At 40.5% G+C, this 23,892-nt stretch overlaps 1 protein-coding gene across 2 annotated transcripts in view; it reads right to left on the reverse strand.

Moving 5' to 3' along the window:
* Positions 1-23,892, reverse strand: part of LOC134469414 (cation channel sperm-associated auxiliary subunit epsilon-like) — a 141,796-nt gene that overhangs the window by 25,943 nt on the left and 91,961 nt on the right. The window contains exons 11-15 of one of the 2 annotated variants that reach the window (XM_063223652.1): positions 20,784-20,954; positions 20,036-20,185; positions 17,564-17,699; positions 1,080-1,301; positions 584-720 (exon numbers count right to left, since the gene is read on the reverse strand). In XM_063223652.1, the coding sequence (XP_063079722.1) occupies positions 584-720; positions 1,080-1,301; positions 17,564-17,699; positions 20,036-20,185; positions 20,784-20,954 (816 nt within the window). The remainder of the gene's footprint in view (positions 1-583; positions 721-1,079; positions 1,302-17,563; positions 17,700-20,035; positions 20,186-20,783; positions 20,955-23,892) is intronic. The other variant, XM_063223653.1, reaches the window with a different exon arrangement.

Consider the following 23,892-nt stretch of genomic DNA (forward strand, 5'->3'; position numbering starts at 1 on the left):
AAGCGTCTGCCAAATGCAATGTAATGTAATGTAATGTAATGTAATATCGCGATTCACGATTTAATACCGTCATATCGCCCACCCCTACCTGGATGTTGACCAAGTAGACTATTCGGTCAGAAAAGGAAGTCAGAAGAACTGGAAACCAATTAATAAGTAAAAAGTAACAAAGTAAAAAAGTATCAATCCCATCCTGAAAACTAATATGCAAGTGTTATGATTTGAAATGAACATTACACCTGGCTCAATGTCAGTATCAGGAAAGTTCCTATACTTTGGGAAAATTCCGATCTCTGAATTATGTTGATATCTGAACCCGATAAAGATACACCGATACCGATATCTCATCCCTACTCTGAACACACTTTGCATACACATGTACACACTTTTCACTTGAAACATCGCTTTACATACCGTATTCAGATTTGTATCAACTGCTGGCATTCCGGGATGAAAATATTTGAACAGCATTTTTTCATTACGGTGTAGATTTTGAGACAGGCATGCCACGGGCACCTCGCAAATGACATGGCGTCATCCTACCTAGTGCCTCTTTAATATTGTCATATCGCCCACCCCCTACCTGGATGTTGACACCTTTCCCCTCCAGGTAGACCAGCTGTGCCCAGAACACGTGCTCCTCCCCCTGATCCATATAGTAGTACTTCCTCATGTTGTGCTCAAAGGTGATATAAGGGCAATTGTGCTCCATGCCGAAACCTAAGATTAGGGATGCAAATTATCGATTAATTCATTAATCGTTAGTTGTTTGTCTTATCAATAGACTTACGATTAATTGATAAGCGGAAATCTCAATGATTCTAAAAAAAAAAAAACCCTGCTAAATCTAAAAATTAACATTACAATCGAGATAAAAATACTAATTTAAATTAATTCTACATAAATTCTTCATTCCAACGGTGATTTAAATATGCCCACTATTCCCACCCTCTTCACACACATTCTTCACATGCCCATTTCACCTGGGTCTCTTGTCAGTTGAATTGGCGATTAATTGCGATTAATGTTTTTTAATCGATTAACACATTAAATGATTAATCGTTTGCATGCATCCCTACCTAAGATATTCAGTCTCTCCATTTCCAAGGGGTAAGGCTCCAATTGTACGTAGCTCATGTACGGATCCTCCCAGAGTAAGGAGATGACGTTCTTTTCCACGTGGAGGTGACTGTCTACCCAGTGCGGGAGCCAACGCTCCATCAGCAACAGCTCAGTCATGCCCCACTTGCAGGAGAACAGGCGATTGTTGCTCATCCGCACCACAAGATTCCAGTTTTGATCTAGTAAGAAAGAAGTAGAAATGATGATGATATTTAAAATAAATAAATATATATTTTTTTTTATTTAATAAACAAAACACTGATTCTTGAGAATGTGGCTACAACAAGTTTTAATTTTGAAAGAAAAAAAAAGTTGGTAACACTTTCTATGAAGCCCATATCTATAGCGCATTATGAGCGCATATCAAATTATAATGCACATTATGATGACTTACAATGTATTATGACTACACCCATGATGTTTCATGATGCTTTATATTAACGTTTATGTATATACCCATGAATCTAGCTTATAATGCTTTATAAATCCAATGGTGTTATGAGTGCTCATGACTGGTTATAAATGAGAGGCTGCCTGATGGGGCGTAACATTATGAGTACTTATACCCCTCTATGCGCAGACCTGGATGTTAAACTGTCATAAGGACTCATAAGATGCTATAATGTTCCAAGTGAGATCATAAGCTGTCAATGTGTGCTCTAAGTAAAGTGAAGTTCATACAAGATTACTGTGGGTCCTGAGAAACCGATGTGGATTGAAATCAAATGTACAATAACCTGGCAGTTACGTATATCCTTCTGATTTGGTTTGGCATTTACGAGTCATCTTCCGCTAGCATTTTGCTAACCAAATTGCATTATGGCTGTCGTGATCACAACAATGCAGTCGGTTGACCAATCCAACCGCAGTGTGTGAAGCCACTTGTGATGTAATATTGACAATAAAGCCGTATCTTATAAAGATCAAACGAGTTTACAAATGCAAACAAAGTGCTGTTGAAAGGATGATTTATCCTGCCTTTGGGAAAATGAAAATGAAGACACGATAACAATTCTCTCCCAAGCAACCGCAGCATCTATGGATGAGCTCCATAGGACCCCATTCATTCTAACTGCTTCTGCGTTCCTCCGTTGGCGCCACTTAGTGGACAGTACCACCCAGAAAAAGTCACATTAACGTTTTCATCCACCGGCCATTGTGGCTAGTGGTTTTCCCGAGTCACTTGCCATTCAGGTATTCCACAAGCCACAGATTTTATATTGTTTTCTTCTTCTTTATCATGATAGTGTACGTCTAAGATGAGGTGCTAAAGCAAGATGAGTGTATAGCTTTCTTCATGGAGGTATATCAAGCAAATAGAAACTGAGTTATTGAGCTTCTTGAACTTATATGCAAACAATTGATACACAAGGGGCAAAACAACAGAATATAGGCTACCAAGGAATAAAGCTGCCAGCCAAATTGGCTAGTGACACTGAAAGTATTACTAGCCACTGCCAAGTTTTACCAACATTTGGCCGGTTGGCAGGTGCCAGTGTCATGCCCTGGTCCTCAGTAATGATGCTGACCTTGTACATGCCTGAATGTGTCTTACTTATTTTCATCTGACGGTGGTGACGATTATGTGGGACACATTCTGAGCAATCAGGAAATAATAGCAAATATTGTTTTAAAGGCCAACTTCCGATAAAACACAGTTTTACTCACTCCTTTTGAAGATCGGACGGTCACCCCAAGTTAAACTCACATGCAAGGCTCTCATAGCGGTGTGTCACCTCGGCTGGCTGTATTTCCCGGTGTTTCCCAATTAACATAAACAATGCAGAGAAACGAGCGAATCACGAAAGCCTTTCTGTGTTGCGTCACATCGACCCATTTTCCTAATATTGTCGAGTCATTTTTTTCTGCATGTTTTCAAAACCAGCAACGCCTGGTGGCCGTTGGCGCCCCTATAGTGCAATACCACCCGGGGAAGTGGCGACTCTAACTTTAGACTATCTCTCCGCAGAGCAGGAGGAGGGAGCCAATCAGAGACTGTTATAGACGAGAAACCCGGAAGACCCTCTAGTTTCTCCACAAGCCACCTTGCTAGCTTGCAAAAACGACTTGAAACAAAGCATCCAGAACATTTTTTAAAACAGGACCAACGCGTAACACATTCAATAACAATGTTGAACACAGCAATATTAATGAAATTACGTTGAGAGGACATCTTTAAACTCACTATTTGCAGTTCTGTAAAACTACTTTAATTCGTTCTTCTACGTAATGGTGACATTCTCCAATTCCATAAGTAAATACGTTTTTTCCCCCGTTTATTTTTAGTGAAATGGAAATGTTGGCATTGCCCTTCTGTTCGCAATGTACACTTCCTCCCTGGGGTGTGTCATTCAAACACATGTGTTCTCTGATCACTGCTACACTGATGACATCCTGGTGTACCTGTCGTTCAAGCCAGATGACTCCACGGTTTCGGCACAGGCACACATCTCTGCCTGCCTCACCGACCTGTCAACATGAATGAAGGATCACCACCTACAGCTGGACCTGTCCAAGACAGATCTCGTAGTGATCCCAGCTAAAGAGTCACTAGCTGAATACGACTTTGTTGCTGTCGACCAATGTTGACGAAGCACGTGAGCGAGAACTTGTTGTCACGATGTGGGTGTTATTAAATACAGCGCATTTAAAGTCAGCCACAAATATATATAATAGACGATGAGCTCGCACTGGTTTGCTCTACTAAAACACCACGTGTGAGGAGTGGGGAGACAGGCAGTGAGGAGGAGCTGAAGTGGGGACCTGCGCAAACTTGTGTAGAGGTGTGAGACAAGACCCATATACACACGTGAGTGAGTTGTTGACCAACCAGTTCATGGGCGCGTGACCTCGGAGGCAGTCTGCAGGCAAGCGTTGAAGGGGATAAGCAACTGCAGAGGTTGCAAAATCTGACTGCAGTCGCATTCATACCGCGATAGTTTGACACCATGTGACATGTCACCTCGTCGACGCAACATCACCGAAATTTCGAAGTTTGACAGGAAATCTAACCGTCATGCAAGTTTTTGAGCCAGAATGCATTGCTGTCTAAATGCGGATACAGCCGTTGCAGTAAATCGATCGCACTTACTCTGTCACATCATCAACCTCAAGATGGGCTCTGCCACTTTGACCAAGACCAAAGGGGGTCAGATCTATGTTCCCACAGCCCATTGGTCTCACAGCTTATATCTACTGCTCCATGTTCCAACATTTTAAAGAAAATATTCAAGTATAGGCCCTATGTTCTACAACTACATGTTCCCACATTCCTGGGTAAACTAAGAGAATGTGCCTTTGGAACTTAGGACCTTAATTTGAATAAGTTCTTAGAACTGTGACAACATGGAGTAGCAGGAATACGCTGTGGGACCAATGGGCTGTGGGAACATAGACACGCTCCCAAAAAATGTAGCTAAAAACCTTGGCGTCATGACTGATGATTAGTAGGACACTGATTCTTGAAAGTTTGGCAAAAACATGTCCCTGCAGTAAAATATTAATTCTGTTGAAAATCAACTAAATTTTGACAAACAAAATGAACCCAGGTAATGGCCAAGGGGTCGGTCACACGAATACACAGTTGTTTGAAATATTTAAGTGTAATTTTATTACTTTTCATGGCTATAAACCTGTCCACACCCTGTAAAAACGCCTGTCCCAAGGACTGGCATCATCATTTCAATTGACTTAAAATACAAAAATCACTAACAGAATTGAACAATATCACCATGATGTGGAAGACCATATTAAAGTGGTTCTACAGATGTGCACATAGTGGATGTAAAACAATATTTACTATTATTTACTGATTGCTCAAAATGTGTCCAGCATATTGGTCACCACCGTCAGATTTTTTCTAAAAGACAATAAAATCAGGTATGCACAAGGTCATTTTCATTACTGAGGACCCCTTTTCAAACCTTTAGCTCTACTGCCTACTTCACCATCACTGAAGCTCCTGTAAGTTTATTATTTTGTCCTCAATTTGTTAATTTGTTTGGACACTGGTACTGTCCCAACCATAAACTGTCAACACCGTCGGGGGTTTTAATAGTATTGTATTACATTAATGTTAATAATTTTTTTTTTTTTTCAGAAAAGGTATGAAGCACCCAAGAAACAGAGCGAAAATGAAATGGCTAATGTGAACAAACAATGCATAATATTTAAAAGAGTGTTTTTTTGTCTCACACCGTCAGATGTCACCACCGTCAGATTTTGTTCTGCTCATCATGTTGTTCCATATTTTACTAAATTGTGCTGGTTAATGAAACATTACTAGGCATGTTAGTAATAAGTGTGATCCAAAATGATACTCTAGCCACCACTGAGGTGCATTTGGAGTTTTTTTTGTCAGAAAACCTGACGGTGGTGACATCTGATGGAGTTCACCAAAAAACACATGTTTTACGTGTTTTTGACATGTTTTAAGAATATGCATACAATAAGTATCTACAGTTATGTTGAATTGTTAAAGTAATTCACTTTTATACAGTAAACATGTGTTTTTACTTCTAATTCTGTCTGCCGCTGTTGACAAAACAAGAAAGAGCCCATTTTATGAAAAATGTTAAACATGGGGAGCTTGGCCAATGCATTCACTGCACAGCCAAGACCTACATCTATGATAATACACCTCTATATTTTGGATTTGAACAACTTAAAAGCTGTTTTTACCACATTGTTCAACAACCAGTGGCTTACTTCCTAGATAATCTAACTAATGAAGTAAAAACACATGCTCATACTGTGCACACACAAAAATAAAGTGTTTATGCAAGATGCCATTGACTTGAGAGGGCTATTTATTTTGCTAAATGCAGGTACTAATTAGGCCACTTTCTCCACTCTCAGATTACTGTCACCACCGTCAGTTCTTAAGTCACCACCGTAAGAAGGAGTTTTGGAAATTTTAAAGGAATGTGCTTACAACATTTTCCTTAGGAGTTGTTGAAATATCAAAGTAATAGCCAATTTAAGCCTACACGAATATTTGTGAAATTACAAAAAAATGTTTGTTGTATTTAGGCGTTAAGTAAGCATCGTATGACGGTACATATTCTAAAATTAGAACACATGAAACAGTATTAAAATAGAACAAAAGTGAATTTTCAACATTTAAAGGCATATGTGTGAACCAAAAAATACACATAATCACTTAAAAACTCCAGATACATATGCAACCAAATCAATACAATTTTAATAACTTTTAATTGTGTCTGACGGTGTTGACAAAAAACAAGGTATGATCGGAGAAAAGCCTGATTTCTGAAAAAAATACATAATGGGGAGATTGGCCTTGTGCATTTCTGAAAAGCCAAGACCTTAGTCTACGAGGATATACCATATCATTTTGTAATTCACTTTGTTTTTTTCTGTCAACATTACAACCTGTTTTAGCCACTTTCTCAAGAATCAGTGAGGGGATCTAACCGTCCAAAAAGGGTCTAATCGTTACGCGCTGGATAGAAGCACCAAAATTGATGTAGACCTTCCTTAGGGTGTTCTCCATCATTTCAGAAGGGGTGCCCCAAATTTCAATGTCATTAAAGTGTACCTCCGGGATTTTGGACACCAGGCCTCATTTCCGAGTCAGCCAGGGTGTAAACAATGTGTCCAGAACGTTTTTTTCACATTCCATGCAGTCCTTGTGAATTCTCATATCCATGTTGCTAAGCTAGCGCAAGTGGACGGGAATGGTAGTAGCCTGCCCCCAAAAATAGTCTTATCCCGTTTAAACAACATTCAAAACAAAACCGTTATTATACCATACTGCAAGTGTAAATGTTTGCCTTAGTAGAATGAAGTTTGAAATTAAACCAACCTTGCACTGCGTGGATTTTGCCATGTTGAGAGACTATTTTCTCGGGGTCGGCGGAATTTTACTTTGCTCTCTTCAGTTGTGATGTAGCCCACCCACCCACTGCAGGGACCCGCAAGAGACATTGCAAATCAAGGCTAGTTCTACAACTGCTTTCGGATCGAATAGTGGATTAAAACCCAACGACATCGCAACATTGTACATCAGTGTGTATATACCAACTGCAATAATAAAGCCCACAGATGGGTATCGGCAAGTTTCCATTGGTTTCCGTGAAAGATGTTGAAAGAACCAACTGGCTCCTGGCTGCAGGGCTACATCAACAAACCGATGGAGACGCTCCGTAAGCTACCCCGGTGCTTTGCAGTGACCATTTCAGTCCCGACGACTTCACAAAGTCCTTCTCGAAGTCTAATACCTACACGGAAAACTCTAAAAGTGTCCGCAGTGCCAACCGCATTCCCAGATCTACATTTTGTGGCGCGCACCAACCGAAGAACAGGTTTGTTATGCTTTCTGCTTCTATGATGGTAGCCCATAATGGCTTCGCCTACGTTAGCCAAAACTTGGGCTAGAAGTTACCCTTTTGGATTGGCATGTTGTAATGCTTTACTGTTATTTTGTGTAATTGCTGTGACAAATGGCATTAGACATGACTTGCCGTTTTCCTATGGATTCATACGTTACGCAACGCTATGTGATCTGGCTTGACATTGTGGAATATGTCACTCGTAACTCTAGTTATTATAGGGAATGTTTTTTTGTGAAGAGATGGAATGGAAGGATGAAAGGGATTTAGAAGAGATGGGTGCACTGTTCTGTTCGCCAACATCTAATGCTCTGTAGACACACGGGTCATCTAGTAACAACTAAACATTGTCATGGCATATTCAATGTTACGAAAGGTTGACAAAGTCGGTCAGAAAGCATTACTCTTGGTGTTTGCGAGCGAGGTCAGGAGGGGAATAGCGTTCACTTTTGCAAACTTTTTGGATTTGCATGTTGTACTGCTTTACTGTTATTTAGTGTAATTGCTATAACAAATGGCATTAGAATTGCCGTATGGACTCATACGTTACGCAACGCTATGTGATCTGGCTTGACATTGTGAAATATGTCACTCGTAGCTCTAGTTATTATTAACAGGAAAGTTTTTTGTGACGAGATGGAATGGGGGAATGAAAGGGAGAAGAGTGTGCGTTCTGTTCGCCAACATGCTGTGTAGACACACGGGTCATCTAGTAACAACCAAACATTGTTATGGCATATGTTTCAATGTTACGAAAGGTTTACAAAGTCGGACAGAAAGCATTACTCTTGATGTTTGCGAGCGAGATCAGGGAGAGGGGAAAACCGTTCAGTTTTACACACTTCAAAGATATTGGAGTTCGCTCTATGGAAAAGTTATGGATGTGTCAAACGAAGCTAGGATTTGTACTAGGAATATCACTCCGCGGCTGTCAAGCTTTCAAACCAGAACACAAATTGCTGATGGTGATCAAACATGATTGCAATGTTGGTTTAATTTCAAACTTCATTCTATCGAGACAAGTATTTACACTTGCAGTCTGGCATAATAATGGGGTTGTTTTGAATGTTGTTGCAACTGGATAAGACTATTTTTGGGGGCAGGCTACTACCATTCCCGTCCACTTGCGCTAGCTTAGCAACATGGATATGAGAATTCACAAGGACTGCATGGAATGTGAAAAAAACGTTCTGGACACATTGTTTACACCCTGGCTGACTCGGAAATGAGGCCTGGTGTCCAAAATCCCAGAGGTACACTTTAAGGTCATTTTATGGGTTAAAACCAAGATTGCTGCCCAAAACTAGCCAATAGTAGTAAAATGCTGTACTGACTGGACATGATGGTGTTATTGGCCAATCCACCGATTTGTGTGTGATACAAACTGAACTTTGAAAATATGTGCAAAACTTACCATAAAAACAATGTTATATATGTCTTATTTAGATTAAAAAACAGGAAAATCATAAAAACCATGGTCAGAATGAGATGACTCTACAATTGAGTGTTAATTTCTGGGCAATTAGCTATTGAACCAACATTCATTAAGAGTTTTAAAAACTTGCAGTGGGTCATATCTATTACATCCAAAAAGAAAATTGTGGTTAGACAATTTAGGGGAGAAGAGATAAACCCTTGAACTGGGCCACACATAACTGTCCCAATGTTAGCATGCTAGCATTCGCAGGTTCAGACACTCAGTCTGCTCTTCAGATAAAGATGGCAAACAAATATTTTAATCCCACTTACACACGCGCACACACACACACAAACTACTACTACTTCCTTAGGACTAGGGCTGGGCGATTCACCCTGAAAAAAAAAATCTAGATTTTTTTCATTACCAAACTCGATTCACGATTCGATTCAATACCCCCCGCCCACCCCCCCCCCCCCCCCCGTGGTGTGTGTAAGAGAGAGAGAGAGAGAGAGAGAGAGAGAGAGAGAGAGAGAGAGAGAGAGAGAGAGAGAGAGAGAGAGAGAGAGAGAGATTGACAGAGAGATTGAGAAGTAGGCTCTGTTTGTGTGCCGGTGCCTCTGGTGTGTGTGAGTGAAGCCTACTCGGACTGGACCAGTTATATGGACATGGGGTAGCCTATAGCAGGGGTTTTCAAAGTGGGGCCTGGGGACGCCTGGGGGGGCGTGAGAGGATGCCAGGGGGGCCGTGGCAGATTGGCAGGGAAAATATAGCAAAGCCAAATAAGTAGCCAAAATAAATCAAAAATAGGCTTAAATCCCAAAGGAATATTTTTTTTCTTTACAATATTTATGTATTGTGCTTTCTGTAGTACCTGAATGGTCTTAGGAATACACAAACGTTATCAAGGTAAAATAGTGTGGCACGTCCCATGTCAGGGGGGGCTTGGCTGTATCTACCTGTATGTGGAGGGCTCATAGTAAAGTTTGGGAACTCCAGGCCAAAATAGCCTGATGTAATTTATCTCAGATCATTGCTAATAGAAATGACCAATTGGGATTACATTGAAACATCTCAGAGAAAGAACAAAAAATGTGAGGGGTAAACCCTCAGGCACTGTTGAGATTTTTGTCGTCACGTGCCATCCATCCCCACAATATATTAATGATGCATTATTGTACAGATGTATGGATGCTCTTGTCCCAGATGAACAAATTTAGCAATTGCCTGCTGGTTTCCCATCAGAGCCCATAGTAATGCGTCTGAATACATGTCGATGCATCTGAACACTGCTGCGTTAACACAGCGAAAACATTTTGGAGCAACACTCTAAAACAATGCTTACTTCAAGACGCTAACGTTTGCAAGCCTGAGTAGATTAGATCAGTGTTTCTCAATCTTTTTTTAGGCGAGGCACCCTTTCAATTACTGAAAATTTTCAAGGCACCCCTAAGCAATAAGCTGTAACATGGTATCGCATCGGATACCACAATAGTTTAGAAAAGTAACACATTTGGAGACGTCACACAACCTACGTTCGAAGTTGCAGCTTACTGGGGCGATCTAAATGTATTTATTGTGCGTAAATGGCAGGTGAAAGACTCCACTGAGCACTGACAAAGCAATACTTTATTAATTTAGACAAATATGTGTTAAATTACATAATTTATTTATCAGCCACGTTTCCGCGGCACCCCAGGGTGCCCCGGCACCCTGGTTGAGAAACACTGGATTAGATATCGCGTTTCATGCATGTAATCAGACATCAGCGCATTCGCACAGGATTAGAACTAGTTTTACAGCCGGTAATTTCTCCAGACTGCAACAGGTGGTAAAACTCTCTGCGAAGTTTACCGATATCGCCGCTATCTTTACTGACATGGCGCGTTCAGACGCGGTTACTTTACCACAAGTCTCCTATAAGTGCCGTCCGAGTAGGGCTTTAGAGAGAGGGGGAGAGAGAGCGCGTGAGTAGTGCTCCGGTTGCTTGGGTGTGTGTGTGAGAGCGAGAGAGGGAGGGAGAGAGATTCCTTTCAACTCACATACAGCTCCAGACCATTAGAACAGCATGAAAAAGTTGATTTATTTCCATAATTCCATCAATAATGTTAAAGTGTCATGGATTGTAGATGCATGGCCCAGTTGTTTAACTATTCCAATCATTCAAGTTTTTCTTTTTACATAATTTGGCCTTCCAGCTCAAAAAACCCATGAATTGGGAAATTCGCATTATTAGAATATTGTAATAAAATCACAATTTTCTTCATCAAAATTCGTTTCACATCAGTGCACATCAAATCACTTGAAATTTGGTACTTTCTACATAACATGCAATGTTCAATCCTTAGTTAGGACTCTCTCTGTCTTAATAACGGCCATGATGCGTTTAACATTGAAGTCACAACATGCACTGTTCAATACTTGGTTAGGACTCTCTCTGTCTTAATATTATTAATAATAACGGCCATGATGCGTTTAACATTGAAGTCAATGGCAGAAACAGTGCATGGGAGTAATGGAAGGCCAGATATCCTTGATGCTTTGCCGTCAGCTGTTCTTGTTTGTTGACCTGGTGTCCCACACTTCACTCTTCAATATACCCGTAGATTCTACGTTTTGGTGTTAACTCACCAGTTTAATTCTAACCCACCAGAAATAAAACCCCATTCATGTTAAACGCATCATGGCCGTTATTAAGACAGAGAGAGTCCTAACCAGGTATTGAACATTGCATGTTATGTAGAAAGTACAAAGTGCAAAGCATCAAGGATATCTGGCCTTCCATTACTCCCATGCACTGTTTCTGCCATTGACTTCAATGTTAAACGCATCATGGCCGTTATTATTAATAATATTAAGACAGAGAGAGTCCTAACCAAGTATTGAACAGTGCATGTTGTGTTGAAAGTACCAAAGTTCAACTGATTTGATGTGCACTGATGTGAAACAAATTTTGATGAAGAAAATTGTGATTTTATTACAATATTCTAATGATGCGAATTCCCCAATTCATGGTTTTTTTGAGCTGGAAGACCAAAATGTGTAAAAATAAACAATTTAATGATTGGAATAGTTAAAAAACTGGGCCATGAATCTATAATCCATGTCAGTTTAACATTATTGATGGAATTATGGAAATAAATCAACTTTGTCATGCTATTCTAATAAAGTGGCCTGGAGCTGTATGTTGGTTAAGATCATACAGGCGAGGAAGCAGCGCATCCAACACTTTAAGCATGTTGAAAACCTCTTGGAAGCATATCGTAGTAGGTAGTTCTAGGCTAATTGCATCCGTGATTGCTTTCCACCTTGCGCCACTCGTGTGGTAGGGGTAGAGTAGTTTGTTTAGCATTTTCTCCGCGAGATGTTTCGTTTCAAATATTGAAACATGCCTGTAGTCCGGCTGCTACGACGTACAGCTTACGTTACAACAACACTGTCATTCACAATTTACAAAGTGGTAGGTTGTTTAATTCATCATTGGCAAAACGATAGGAGGTAGTGCCACCTTTTTTGAACAGGAGCCCGTATTCCTCACCCGTTTCACTAGATTTCTGTCAAACCATTTCACTCACCACATTTGTCTGTGCATGTAATGGGGGAGGAGACAGAGAATGCACTAGGTAGGCTAGACCTACGTCTTCGCCAAGTGGCGAACGTAATGCAATGCGCTGTGCACTTGGATACATAAACCGACAGATGATTAAAAAAATCGTATAATGCGATTTCTCAAAAAACTAATCGATTTGACGTTCAAACTCGATTTTAAAATCACATCGATTTTTTGCCCAGGCCTACATAACAATTAACATTTCCCAAACGGCATGGTTGACCCGCCTCCCTTGGTTTGCTTATGGTTGTTTACTTTTCAACAAAGTGGGAGGAGTGAACTCAGAAAGTAGTTTCATTGCTCTTGACTTGACTAGTTGCAACCCTGAAAGTGTTGTGTCACTAGGAGGGCACAGCCTTGCTAGGTCTACCTGCTTGTGCACTAAAACTACTGCAGATGATCCAAAATGTGGCAGCACATTTGGTGTTCACTCAAGTCAGAAGGATCCATGTTTCTTCTCTCTTCATCAAGTTGCACTGGCTACTACCAATTTTTACGGTTTTCAGGCTTTCTTATGGATATCCGCAATGTGAAAATGAGGCGTCTCTAATTGGCTACCTCCCCCTGCTCTGTGTGTATCCGAGAGTAGCAACCAGCTGAAAGCTAGGCTAATTGGGATATCGTGCAAACAGTCGCTGCTTGTTTTTGCAAAGTTGTGGAAAAAAATTGTCACATTTTTAGAAAAACAGCCGTACATATATACATTTTTTTAAATATATATATGAACACGGTGTTGTGAGGAGGGGCAAGACACTGGCAGTCAACCACATGAGCTAATTGTTTGACCGACATTCGAGTTGTGCACAGCGGCAGCCAAGATAGCGCATGCAGGCAAACAAAAATTTAGCCACCACCACCAAAGAAGGTGGAGCTAACAAGAAGCGAAGGCTATTACGTCCCATAGCAACATTCAGCCCCATGATTTTTGGGCGTGGCCGCCATTCCAGAATGAACATCGGACAAATTACATTGGAATGCATTGGCAATGTATACAGGATTTCTACATAATATGATAAAAATAAATTTATATAGCTATAGGAAATTCTTCATTTAGGAATGCTAATACCATCTCATGTGTTTTTTCGGCACAATCAGTGCAGAAGTTAGTTATCTATAAGGCTAAAGTTGCCAAAGTAGCTAGACATATTATGCTAACGTTAGCATTAGATCCGCGGTCTTCCCTATGGCCAAAGAACATTGCTATGGCTACTGTTCATAACAGAGTGGCGTACGTGACGGCCTGTTCATTCCAGGATGGCGGATTTGACTAAAAACGCCCCCTATTGACTGTTTCCTCTAAAGGACCTGACCTTCACTTCTTGTTAGATCCACTTTCTTTGCCACCACCCCATATACTTTTCAAATGGTCTACAAATGAAGTGTCAGCCGGGCAAATTAGTAGCCTGGGCCTCGCCATCCCACAATACTACCATTTCATTTCGTATTCATGGTCTGGAGGTTGTTTGATCTGACGTGATTGCAGGAAGCGGGAAGGACATTTTCGGAAAATCAGGATAAGTTGTTGAACAAACATGTCTGACGTCTATCTTATGCGATGAAGGTCCGTTTAACAGACAAGTCTGTCAGAAAATAGGGCTTTGACTTTTGCCCAAAAATCATAGTCGAAGTTCTTTCTAAATTAAAAACGATATTTGATTATACACTCACCGGCCACTACATTAGGAACACCTGTTACAACTGCTCATTGAGGCACATTTCTAATCAGCCAATAACATGGTGGCAACTCAATGCATTTGTGCATGTAGATGTGGTCGAGATGATCTGATGCAGTTCAAACCGAGCATCATAATGGGGAAGAAAGGTTATTTAAATGACTTTCAACATGGCATGGCTGTCAAGCCGAAAGGGCTTGATTTGAGTATTTCAGAAAATACTGATCTACTAGGATATTCACACACAACCATCAAAAATGGCCAGACTGGTTTAAGCTGATACAAAGTCAAGATTTAGTCGAATGTCCACTCATTACAACCGAGGTATGCATAAGAGAATCCCTGATTACAGAGGACATCACATCTTGAGGCAAATGGGCAATAACAGCAGAAAAACACATTTGGTGCAGTCAGCTAAGAACAGGAAAATGAAGCAACAATTTGGACACGTTTACCATAAACGACACTAGAAGACCGGAAAAATGTTGCCTGGTCTGATGCTTGATATCTACTGCAACACTCAGGTGGAATGGTCAGAATTTGGCGTCGACAACATGAAAACATGGGTCAACCCTGCCTTACTGTACATCAACGTTTCAGGCTAGGGATATAATGGCATAAGGATATTTTCTTAGCATAATTTGGGCCAATTAGTACCAATTCATCTTTGTTGGAATGCCACAGCCTACCCGAGTATTGTTGCAGGCAGGTCAGGCAGTTCTGAAGGCAAAAGGGGGTCCAACCCAGCACTAGAGAGGTGTTCCTAATGAAGTGGCCGGTGATATTTTTAACCATTAAAATTACCCCAGTTAGACCTGATATCAAGCTGAAGTTGTTCTTTCCCCCAGTCAGTGACTGGCAAAAGGCTATTCCAACCAGAGGTGTAGCCTAATGGCCCATTAACAACATGCATTCAACCAGCCATTATTGTTTAGTGATCATTCAGCACTTATTAAGAAGACGGTACTTAGAGCTGTGAATGTAGTTTAAAACATGGCAAAGTTAGCAGCCATGTCAAACTTGTAGCCCAAGTTAAAATTCGAATGGATCTGGGAATCATCTGAATTGAGCACACAGCACTAATATCAACAAATATGTATTATTTTCTATCACTAATGACGGACATTTAGGTAGTGTGTTTATTGTAGGTCTGACTGCTCTTAGCTAAAAACGAACATTGCACAAACATAGCAGTTCGCTAAATACATGCTAAAAGCATGCTTACAAAGACATAAAGAGTCTGGAGTCTGCCTGATCTGACACCGAGACCAACAAAGCTAATTTTGTCAAAATCCAAAAAACAGCAAGTTATTATCTTACTCTTGGCGTAATCTCAGGTACTTGTGGATTGGATCACATAATTCCAGAAACTCGTCAACAACTCCACAAAGTAATGCTATGATGCTTTGTTAATTTAACTATAGCCATTCACTTGAATAGAACACGGCTCTGCGCTCATCTGCTTGCGGACTCTGGGGGGGACTGCCTGCTAGGAATATACTTTGTACGGAACACAGAGATGAACCACGCTCGCAACTCTCCTCAACACAGCTGTAGCGATTAACCAGCCATGGAAAAAATAAATTGAGACGGTGTATTGCGATGTTTACAAGGAAATAATTTTAATCAATGCCAATGAAATACCCCCAAAAAACCAATAACCATGTCAGATTGGAATATTAATGGCCAATTAATATTCGTTCGAATGTCACAAATGTTCTCAACATTCCAATTATATTCGAATATCGAATATCGAAGTCAAAGGCCTAATAGAAAACGGGTACCAGACGTAGTGCGGAGCCAAGTCTCTTGGCGGAAGTACATAGGATGGTGCGCGAGGCTAGCAAATTAGGCCCTTTTCAGTTTTGCCATTTTACGGGATATACACATTCACTCCCAAGTCACGTAAAAATATGTTTTTGCCTCCCATGCGTTGGCGTTTTTACGTTTTTTTTTTAAATTGGATTCTGAATCTACACATTCTAATGCACATTCTGTGTGATTTTTGTAATACTGTGATGAACTGAAATAGATCATGAAAACACCTACAAAGTAAAAACTCCAACAAAGTCAGGATCTGGATATTTCATCATCTGTGCATTTTATACACAGTATTTGAGTTTTATTATAGCGAATCAAACCACTTCCTGATCACGTCAGGTCACGTCTCAATTTACTTCCTAGAGCATCAAAACATGTCCTGTCAATGCCTTACTAGCTAGCCTGTTCCTAAACATATGATGGAAGGATAAGGAGTTTTGCTGTCATCAAGATAGGTGTAAAATGGCAGGTTGTAATGAAAAACAGCATGCAACACAGCAGGAAGTAACCTAGTTTTGGGTGGGTACTTTGGCACGTCTACTTTTATCTACAGACCGAAAACTGCAAGTCAAGTGACATTAGCTAGCTATCATTTCAGATGATGTGGCTCTGAACAATAGCCTGACCAGGTGATTTTTGCATCGAAATAGATTACTTGCAAGCTACTGGAGTTGTTCTTCGGGCATGAAAATGCATTTAGACCCGCAATTTAAACTCGGAGAGTCAAAGAGCACACCGTGACAAAAAAGGTTTTTATCTCAGTTCGAATGGTGAAAAACGCTATTTCTATCTAAACCAGTGCTCGCTTGAAGTGGAATAACTTCAGAATGGAATAAGCTAGAAACAAACCGTAAAAATATACAGACAGCTCAGATCTTGTGTCTGTAGGTTTAAGAAAAAATATTCGGTGGCTGTTCAAAAAATGACAAAAAAATGATGAAATTGGCTGGGAGTCTACAGCTAAAATTCCAAAAAACGGCTGGTATTGAATGTGTTAATAAACAGGGCCATTGTTTGTCATGTTTACAGACTGGCACTCAATACCTCGAAACATAAAACTGACAGAATACATGGTTTATACAATACATTTCTATGTTTTCTTTAATGGCACATATATACCATATTTCATGCTTGTATCATAATCTACACACTTTTTTTCATTTTCAACTCTTTAAAGGTACACTGTGTACTGTGTGTTTTAGTTGTTTATTTCCAGAATTCATGCTGCCCATTCACTAATGTTACCTCTTTCATGAATACTTACCACCACCATCAAATTCTAAGTATTCACTATGACTGGAAAAATTGCACTTTTCATACATGACGATCTTCTCCATTGTCCGCCATTTTGAATTTCTAGAAATAACCATTTTTAGCTGCAAAAATGACTGTACTTAGGCAATACTATAAAATATTAGTGTATTACTTAATACACTTTCATGAAAAGATCCAATTTGGCAATAGGCAACCCAGTTTCAATGAGCTGCATAGTTGCAGTACCTTTTTCACCATTTCCTGCACAGTGTACCTTTAATAATAACACAATGTAATGCTCAATGATACTCACCAACCACCACCTCCTCTATGCTGCCCCCTGCTGCCCACCCGAGGTCTGGGCTATGCTTCGTGCCCAGTATCCCACAGTCGCTGTTGTCACGGAAACTATACCACATCATTGAACCGTTCCACATAATGAAGGACTCCTTCGAGTAGAGCAGAGTAGAGTAGAGTATCATTTATTGATCCCAGGGGGAAATTAAGGTGTCAAGTAGCATGCACACATAGAGTACAGGCCAAAAGTGTGGACTCACTTTCTCATTTATGCGTTCTCTTTATTTTCGTGGATTTTCATTGTGTATTTTCATGGAGGGCATCAAAACTGTGCATGAATACATGTAAAATTACGTGCTTACCAAAAAATATCATTGTAGCTGTTGTCCAACAGCAATGTCAGCTGTCTATCCACCTGACGTCAACATGGCACAACTGATGGGCCCACACATTTCAATAAGCTTATTTTTGTCTATTTTCAAGTAAAAATGTTCAGTCAGTCATGTCAATCTTAATTGAACATTAGAGTCCTCCAATAACTTACTAGAATTGTCGAACTAGAATATTGAGACCTAAAACCTAGTTTTAAACACTTGCAAGCATTTTACAGATAATTTCTTGATCTGATATTGAGTCACAGTCAGTTACTTGGAGAGGTCAAACCTGTGTTGGAGGAAATCTATGGCAGGGTTTTTCACTTTTACTTTTACTTTTTGTATCACTGTTTCAACTAGATAACCAGCTATGTTTGACCAAGTGACCCATTATCAGATTAAGAAAATCTTCCTTGTATTTTTCTTATCAATTAAAATTGACTTCACTGACTGGATGTTTTTACATGAAAATTGACAGAAAAATAAGGTTGTTTAAATGTGTGGAGCCCTCAGTTTTGCTGTGTTGACGTCACTTTTTGACGTTTTCTGATATTTTTTTAAATAATTGTTTTAATTTTTTTTATATATTTTCATTTTTTTGTTAAGCACATAATCATACATGTGTTCATGCACAGTTTTAATGCCCTCCCTGAAAATGTATTATGTTCTGTAAATAGCCACAAAAATAAAGATAATTAATTAAATGAGAAGGTGAGTCCACACTTTTGGCCTTTAAGACCTGCAAACTCGTCAAAGAAAAAAAGGTGACAGTGTACAGCGGGGGTTCTATTTCTATTCACGTGAATGACCTAATCGGCCGGGAAAAAGGTGACTGTCACCAAAAGGTGACGAGTTCGCAGGTATGTTACTGTACATAAATAAAGACATTGGCCACGAGACATTACACACATACTTACACATAAAATAACCATAGCTCACTGTTACATTTCGCCAGTGTTGCCAGATTGGGCTGTTTCGATGGCTGTCTGCGGTTAAAAATTGAATTTTGCAGGAAAACCCGCCCAATTTTGCCCATAGAAATCAATAGAATTGGGCGGGATTTAGTGCTTCCAGGCGGGTTTTGAGCATTTTTTGGGCTGGAAATCATCAGACTCACCTGACAACCCTGCATTTAGCCAAGGCATCTCTCTCTCTCTCTCTCTCTCTCTCTCTCTCTCTCTCTCTCTCTCTCTCTCTCTCTCTCTCTCTCTCTCTCACACACACCAAAATATAAAGTGTCCACAGTGTCACATGTGCCTTAGCTGAGTGGCACATAGAAGCAAAGACAAAGTGGCCAATAAAGTGTCAAGGGGCCTCATTCTGTGAGTAAGGCATGCGTGCGATCATTCCTGAGCAAAGTGTGGGATTTATGAACATGTACTTGAACATGGAAATGTGCCTAAATCTACGCACACCTCAGACCATGCGTGCGAGTGGAAGAAGAAACATGAAATTGCAAATAATATTGACCGTGCAAGGTAGGCTACAGTTTGCTTTGAATGGCAATGGAGTATGACAGTGTGCTATGTGACAGTGTCTTCTTCCATGTGTGTCTCCTTCTTTTAATTATTTTGAAACACTGTCCTCCCTCTGTCGAGAGGACCTCCATTTCTGCCGCGGAAATGTTTCTATCTCCGCACTTCCCGCCAGCGCTTCGAGCGGCGCGTGTGTCCGTGTGTGTTCATGTGTGTCCAAACAGGGTGGCACCTTCGAATTAACATGGCATTTGAATATATTTTAATGCCATATATGGTTACTTGGAGGCGTTTCAGGATGCAAATTACCCCGAATGCGCGCGTGCACAGTGATTTGGAAGGTGTGGGATTTATCATGCAGAGGTGTGAGAAGAAGCAGCCAACGCACGTTTGATAAATCCAGATTTTTCTATACTTGCGACCATTCTATATTTCACTCGTAGGACACAATTTAGAAGGCATTCTGCGAACAAATGATAAATGAGGCCCCAGGAGTGTCCATAGTCTCTCTGCCTAGTACAATGTCCATTGTATTCCTTGGAAAAGAGATGGAACACACGCACACACACACAAGTCGCCCACTGTGTCACTCCACACGCACACACACACACACCAAATAATTAAGTGTACACACAGTACCTTAAAGGACTCGATGAAGTGCAGCTTTAAATTGCCTATGGGCTGCACTCCCAGCTTGTTCAGGAGGTGGTCTCTGGACAGAATTCGGGTCTTCAGGTTGAACATGAACAGAGAAACGGAGCCGTCGGCATATTGGAATAGTGCGGCCACCTGCAAGAGACAAAAGTTCATCCAGGCACTCCAAACAAGGTGTCCAAGCGGGAAGTGTAGTAGTTAAAGAGAGAGAGAAAAAAAAACATGCACATCCGTCTCAAAGAGATTGGGTGCAGGACCAGCAAAAATACCATGAAAAACTGAAAGAAAAGCGGGAAGTGTATCCATGTCTCTTGGTTTGTCTCTTTGGTGTATGGCAATTTGTTTGACTTTGGCCGAAGACAGTAGCAAGGTCATATTCCCACTGCACTCAATGCACATCGTCATCCAGGACAGTGGCACTGGTGACGAAAGATGGTGTCTGTCTGTGTGTGTGTGTGTGTGTGTGTGTGTGTGTGTGTGTGTGTGTGCGTGTGAGAGTGTGTGTGTGTGCGTGCGTGTGTGTGCGCGTGCGTGTGAGTGTGTGTGTGTGTGTGTGTGTGTGTGTGTGTGTGTGTGTGTGTGTGTGTGCTCTTCTGAGTGTGTAAAAAGCAAGTACATTGCAAGTTACATTAAAAATAATAAATAAATTACATTGAGTTACATTAAAAATAATAAATAATAAATAAATAATATTAAGTTATGTTAAAAATAATAATTAATGAAGTGCGGCCACCTGCTGCGGGTCGGAGCCAAAGCTTGCACTTAAAAATGCGTTTCCTCCCGAAGCGCTAAGGATGGTTGTGTAGAAACTGTTGGTATTCCAAAGGTTGGCTAAAGAATGGCCTCCCCCGAGACGCAAAGAAGTAGGCGTCCTCACCAGGATGTTTCCCAAGTCCACTCCTTCCTGTTCAATAATAACAACAATAATACTAACAATCATAATAATAACAACTAGAATGCACTCTGAGAGTGCAAACCTCCGCCAAGGAAGCTGTTTGTTAGAACATTTGACAATGTTACAACCAATCTTTGTTTTAAGGCGAGAAATGGCAGGTGAATAGGGTAACATTTTTAAATTCAAGGGATCACCATGAACCTTTACCAGTTGATTACATACATCAATATAAGAAAATAATTCATTACAAGTTTTTGAAATTTGCAAAATAGGCTGAATCTCATTAAATAATCAAAATGTTTGGATATATGTCTGGTGCATGAAACTGTAACTGTGATAAAGCTAAGACCCAAATTCTTTTTTATTTTGTTCATATATCAAATGACAAAAACTGCCCAGATGGATTTTAGGATATCTGCTTTTATGACTTGTGCACCTAAGAATGTGCACCTAAAAATGAAAAAAAAAAAACCCCACTAATTTTGAGAAAACTGCATTTAAAGATTTATATTGGGGATTTTCATACATTTATACATCAAAAATCTACTTGAACAAAAAATAAATGCTCAAGCTCTTAGTCATAACGGTTATGAATATGTGAAGATCATTTAAACAAATCATTTAATAATAAGACAGCCATAGAAAGCCAAAAACTGCTGTAACAGGCTGGTTAATTAAAGTATTGTGCAGGTGTTCGGATTTATCATGAAAATAAAAAGAGGATAGCCCGTCTCGGACAGTAGAGAACATTGGCCTAGCCAGCATCACCAACCACACAGGCAGCTGTTTCAATTTGCAACGCGGAGCTCTATCTCAGCTCAGCAAGCTCGACTGTTACCATGGCTATCAACGAATAGCCCACTTTTTTCTCAAGTGAAAACTTATTGTTACATGCAGCTCTGCTTTCCTGATGTGTGCGACATGACAATCTTACGGGATGATACAGACGATGCAACAAGCGACGCACCTCGCGCCTCAGTCACTGCCTCGTTATAGGATGACTTCAAATTAATGAAAAATGTTTTAACTTCGTGGGACAATCCTCAAACAAGGCAGAGTAGCGTGTGGTCCGTTTGTCTCTCAATGGTAAGAACATTACATTTCTTTTTTTCACTGGATAACATTTTAAACTTAGAAATTAGGCTACAGTAGGCTACACTCGACCTGAACATCATGACAAAAGGAATTACATTTTTAATCCATCATTAAAAGCTGACGAGATGCAAGATATCGGCCTACAACTGCTAAAACGGTAATTTCAATTGTAAATCAGTCTAAAACAGCATGCGTGTGCTATTCAACCATGGGTGAGCGCACTGCTGTGTCTTGCGTGTAAACCAGGGCTCTACTGGGGCAAAAAAATCAGGCGGGGCATTTTCAGAAGGCTACTGAACGGTCACCCCAAGTTAAAGCAGCACTCCTGTGTCCAAAAAAACGTAGTGCTGCTTTAAACTCACATGCAAGGCTTTCATAGCGGTGCGTCACCTCGGCTGGCTGTGTTTCCCAGTGTTTCCCAATTTACATAAATAATGCAACGAAACGAGTGAATCACGAAAGCTTTTCTGTGTTCATCGAAAGAAGGCGTGCCCACAAAGGTTTATGTCTACCCATTTTTCCAAAAACATGTTGAGCAGTTTTTTTCTGCTTGTTTTCAAGATAAGCAACGCCTGGTGGCCCAAAACCTAGCTTAGCTATCAGCTGGTAGCTACCAGAGAGGCTCTATGGTACGAGAGAGGAATCTCGCGACTTTTTCCAGGTGGTACTGTCCACTGAGTGGCGCCACCCAGACAGCGCAGAGGAGCGCAGAGGCTGTTAGAATGAATGGGGTCCCATGGAGCTCAACCACAGATGCTGCCATTGCTTTGGGAGATAATTGGTATCATCGTTTCATTTTATTTTTCCCAAAGGCAGGATAAATTATTCTTTCAAACAGCACTTAGTTTGAATGCTTAAACTCGTTGGATCTTCGTAAAATACGTCTTTATTGTCAATATGACGTCACGAGTGGATTCACACACTGCGTTTGGATTGGTCGGCCGGCTGTATTGCTGTGGTCATGACTGCTGTAAAGCAATTTTGTTAGCAAGATGCTAGCGGAGCCTGACTCATAAATGCCAAAGCTGTAAGAAATCAGGACATAACTCACAGGTTATTGTACATTTCATTTAAATCCACATTGGTTTCTCAGAACTTACAGTAATATTGTCAAGTTTCAGTCGTTAGCGCCAGCCTTATGGGCTCTGCTGTCTCGACAGCGCTCCCTAGGTGAACTGCAGGCACGGGTTGGAGGTCGAGATTGGACAGTGTATGTAAACCCACTGTGTTGCTACTCTCAGATACACACAGAGCACAAAGCCATACAGTCTGCTCACTCTGGTCGCTCCATGCCTGCAGTTCGCCTAGGGGTCACTGTCGAAAGAGCACAGCCCTGAATGGAGCCTGCACGCCTCCGTTGGCGCCCCTATAGTGCAGTACCACCCGGGGAAGTGGCGAGTCTATAACCTTTAGAATCTCACTGCTGAGCAGGAGGAGGGAGACAATCAGAGACAGATATCCACGAGAAACCTGGAAAACTCTCTCATTTGTCCACAAGTCACCTTGCTAGCTTGCAAAAACGGCTTGAAACAAAGCAACCATAACATTTTTTTTTTTTTTTAAACAGGACCAGGGCTCTAAATTAACTTTTTCCACCACCAGCCAATTTGGCTAGTAGACATTTTTTCTTACTAGCCAAATGGAAGGTCAACTAGCCTTTTTTTTCTCACCAAAATAAACCATGCGTTAAGTATGTTTTATTTATTCCATTAAACTATATCCTCAACACAGATAAACAATATAAACATTATACTCAACATATTTCACTGTTCAGTTTATTCTATAATTATTTAGTAATTATTTTTATTACCTGCATTTTCATTATTTTTTATTCAATTTCCTCTGAAAACAG

Source organism: Engraulis encrasicolus, chromosome 18, assembly GCF_034702125.1.
Source record: "Engraulis encrasicolus isolate BLACKSEA-1 chromosome 18, IST_EnEncr_1.0, whole genome shotgun sequence".
NCBI lineage: Eukaryota > Metazoa > Chordata > Actinopteri > Clupeiformes > Engraulidae > Engraulis > Engraulis encrasicolus.